The following is a 3255-nucleotide window of genomic DNA, read 5'->3' as shown; positions in this document are numbered from 1 at the left end:
GAATGAACCAGTTGGCAGGCCTGTTTCTAATCTTTTGTATCACAAGACAATGCCAATCAAAATCATTGGGAATCATACCTAACCTAACTGACTTTTTACATGTTATTACTACCAGCATATTCTATTTGACAGGCTGTTATTTCAGTATTTCAGAATTATTGTTTTGCTTCCAAAAACCAGGGTGGTATACTTAATGGATGTTAACAAGACCTATACATTCTAGGCATAATACATATACTTTTTTAATATGTTGTTTGACAGCATTTGTAAATATATGTCCCACATAAAATGAATTTGATTTCTAAAAATGTAAGCTCTGCTGCTGCAGCCAGCTAAAAATAGTTCTGGCCAAGAATGAGCTTCTAATTTACAGTAACTTCCTTTTCAAATTTCTAGGAACCAGAAAATCCCCAGACCCTGAAACTGCTCAGCAAATTTTATGTCTTTGTCAATTTCACCGATTGGACCGACTGTGATTTGGTGATCTTCTAGTAATGGCAGAGTTAAACATCCGTCTAAAATCTCCCGTGTTGGAGACACAGATAACAATAGTGGTTATTCTTACCTACTTTGCTTGAGTAAATGAAATCCCCGGTTCTTTGATTTTATGAGAGTTCCATTATTTATTTATTTCTACTTTGTAGAATGTGCCATATTTGATTTTCAGCAGTAATTATTTTCTAGGTATTTATGTTCTTTTTTTTCACATTTCCAATTTGGCCTCAGTTTACAATATAGATCAACTCTGAGCTGGAGTGTGGCAAGATTGGACTCTTTGCATATCACAATATGGGATCCACCAGTGAGTGGTTCATTCCTGTGACCATCTGCTTTATGTCCTGGCCACTAAATAGACAGTGGCTGGAGGCAGGGGTGCTTTTCCCACACAGAGAGGCAGAAACGGTGGATCCAGGAATGGTGGTAGGGATGCCTCAGGACTTAAGCCAGATTCTGGGCTGTATTCATCTGTGTGAGTTCAGCCCAGCCAGCTTCAATCTTCTTTTTCTATGTAGAACGATAACTTTGGATAGCACTGTCAAGGACTCCTACTAGTTCTAGGTGTAGTTAAACCCTCATTGTCATGAATAAGGGAGTTCACTTTTCTCAGGACTGTGAGAACTCTCTACTCTTTACTCAAGCAGGCATCACTACACCAGTTACTCCTACTTCACATTTTCAAACTTCCTTTTTCATCCATAAATTCTAGCCATTCGCCTGTACTTTTCCTATCTTACTTTAACAGTTCCAGGGGACTATGCCTTCACTGAGCCATGGTGTAAGTGACTGCAAAATATCATAGGATCATAGAAAATTAAGGTTGGAAGGGACCTCAGGTCATCTAGTTCACCCCCCTATTCAAAGCAGGACCATCCTCAGCTGTATGATCCCATCCAAGGCTTTGTCTAGCTAAGTCTTAAAAACCTCCAAGGAAGGATATTCCACATCTCTGGGTAACCTGTTCCAGTGTTTTACTACCCTCCTTCCAACCTTGATTTTCTATGATTATTTAACATTAAGCAGTTCTTTTACTAGGAGAGGAGCTTCAGAAACTAAATCAAAATTGGGAGAGGGTGATGAATTCAAGAGAATTTGATACATTATAGTTAGGAAGTTGACTTCTTACATGTTATTACTACCAGTGTATTCTATTTGACAGGCTGCTTTAGCCACCAATCTTAGGAATGGACTTGACAGCGAGGGGGGAAAATATTTATGAAAAACCTTTACCAATGGCTTGTCTTCCACAGAATTAGCAAGAGAACTAGATTTCACAGAAGAGCAAATTCACCAGATCCGAATTGAGAATCCTAATTCACTGCAGGACCAGAGCCATGCACTCCTGAAGTACTGGCTTGACAGGGATGGGAAACATGCTACAGGTACATTTTCAGTTACTGCACAAACTGGACTTTCCCCAGTTTAGAGGTAATGTGTACACTTGTATTGATACAAGGGGAAAGTGGATAAAACTTACAAGACTAAAATGGGACTTATTAAAGGACCTCGGTTTCTTTTAAGCGTCGTGGTCTTAACTTGCATTAGCGCGCCTTTGCTACTGAGCGTTAAGTTTAGTACCTCTAATATAAGGTACTACATAAATGTGCAGTAGCTGGCACTACGGTGCAGTAGCAAAGGTGCATGGTCTTTTCATGATGCTTAATGTGCAATAGACTAATTCTATTGTGCATTAGCACAATAGCACAGCTTTTGCTATGATGCGCTAATGCACAGTAGAATTAGCATAGTGCGCATTAAGCATCTTGTGTAGACACACCCCTGGTGTGTATAATAAGGCATACCAAAGGATTGTATGTTAAAGAAAATGACTTTACTATTACTTATTGGGAGGACAAAAGCAAAACAAGGATGAGAAATTAATTAGTCTTGTTACCTAGAGAAGCAGAAACGTGAGCAGTAGTCAAAAAGCCTGTTTCTAATGGGTTTTTTTCTGTTGAAAGACTGATAATAATTCATATGCAGAATTTTCCCAGTATTTCTGACTCGTTGTAGTATTACTATTTTTTTTCATTCTGTACAATATATCTTTATGTTATATGTCATAATATGAGTAACATTATATGCCTTGGATATGGAGAATGGAGATCACAGGAGTGTCTCAACACAGCTAAACAATGTTTTTTGAACATTCTAGATACCAGCCTTACTCAGTGTCTAACAAAAATCAACAGAATGGATATTGTTCACCTAATGGAAACCAGCAGCCTGGACTCTCTGCAGATCCATGGTGCTCGAACCTATGCAGAAATTGAACAAACAATAGGATTAGATCATAGTGAAGGTAAAAACACTTTTGTGATATTAATCTTTTATCATTTTTAGCAAGCCATGGACTGCAAAAGTTCTCAAATATCCAAATCAGTCCATTCTAAAATGTGTGGCTAAGAAGGACAGTCTGATCTTGTGTTTGGGGAGCAGTGGCCGCTAATGTTAAAATCAAGATACTCTAAAAAGGAAGGGTAGAGGTGTGTGATGGCATATTGATCAAGATTGGAGAAATAATACTTTTAAAGACACACTTAAAATAACCAGTTCTTATATTGCAAGTAAATGAAGGATTGTTGAAATTACTGTCCAGTTGGCAAAATTCTCTACAGGTGCTTCCATAGATGTCAACAAGTTTGTACCATTTACGTGAGAGGAGTATTTTATCCTCTCTCTCTCTCTCTCTCTCTCTCTGTGTGTGTGTGTGTGTGTGTGTGTGTGTGTATATATATATATATATATATATATATA

General features: G+C 37.9%; 1 protein-coding gene across 1 annotated transcript in view; it reads left to right on the top strand.

Annotated features, from left to right (window-relative positions):
- Positions 1-3255, top strand: part of LOC102384966 (ankyrin-2) — a gene marked incomplete at its 5' end in the record, with an annotated part of 125796 nt that overhangs the window by 99018 nt on the left and 23523 nt on the right. Inside the window, 2 exons of the mRNA XM_025213363.1 lie at positions 1749-1880; positions 2654-2800. Of these exons, the coding sequence (XP_025069148.1) occupies positions 1749-1880; positions 2654-2800 (279 nt within the window). The remainder of the gene's footprint in view (positions 1-1748; positions 1881-2653; positions 2801-3255) is intronic.

Source organism: Alligator sinensis, unplaced genomic scaffold, assembly GCF_000455745.1.
Source record: "Alligator sinensis unplaced genomic scaffold, ASM45574v1 scaffold563_1, whole genome shotgun sequence".
Classification (NCBI taxonomy): Eukaryota; Metazoa; Chordata; order Crocodylia; family Alligatoridae; genus Alligator; species Alligator sinensis.
Note: the sequence above shows the minus strand (reverse complement) of the source record. Positions and strands in the feature narration are given on the sequence as shown.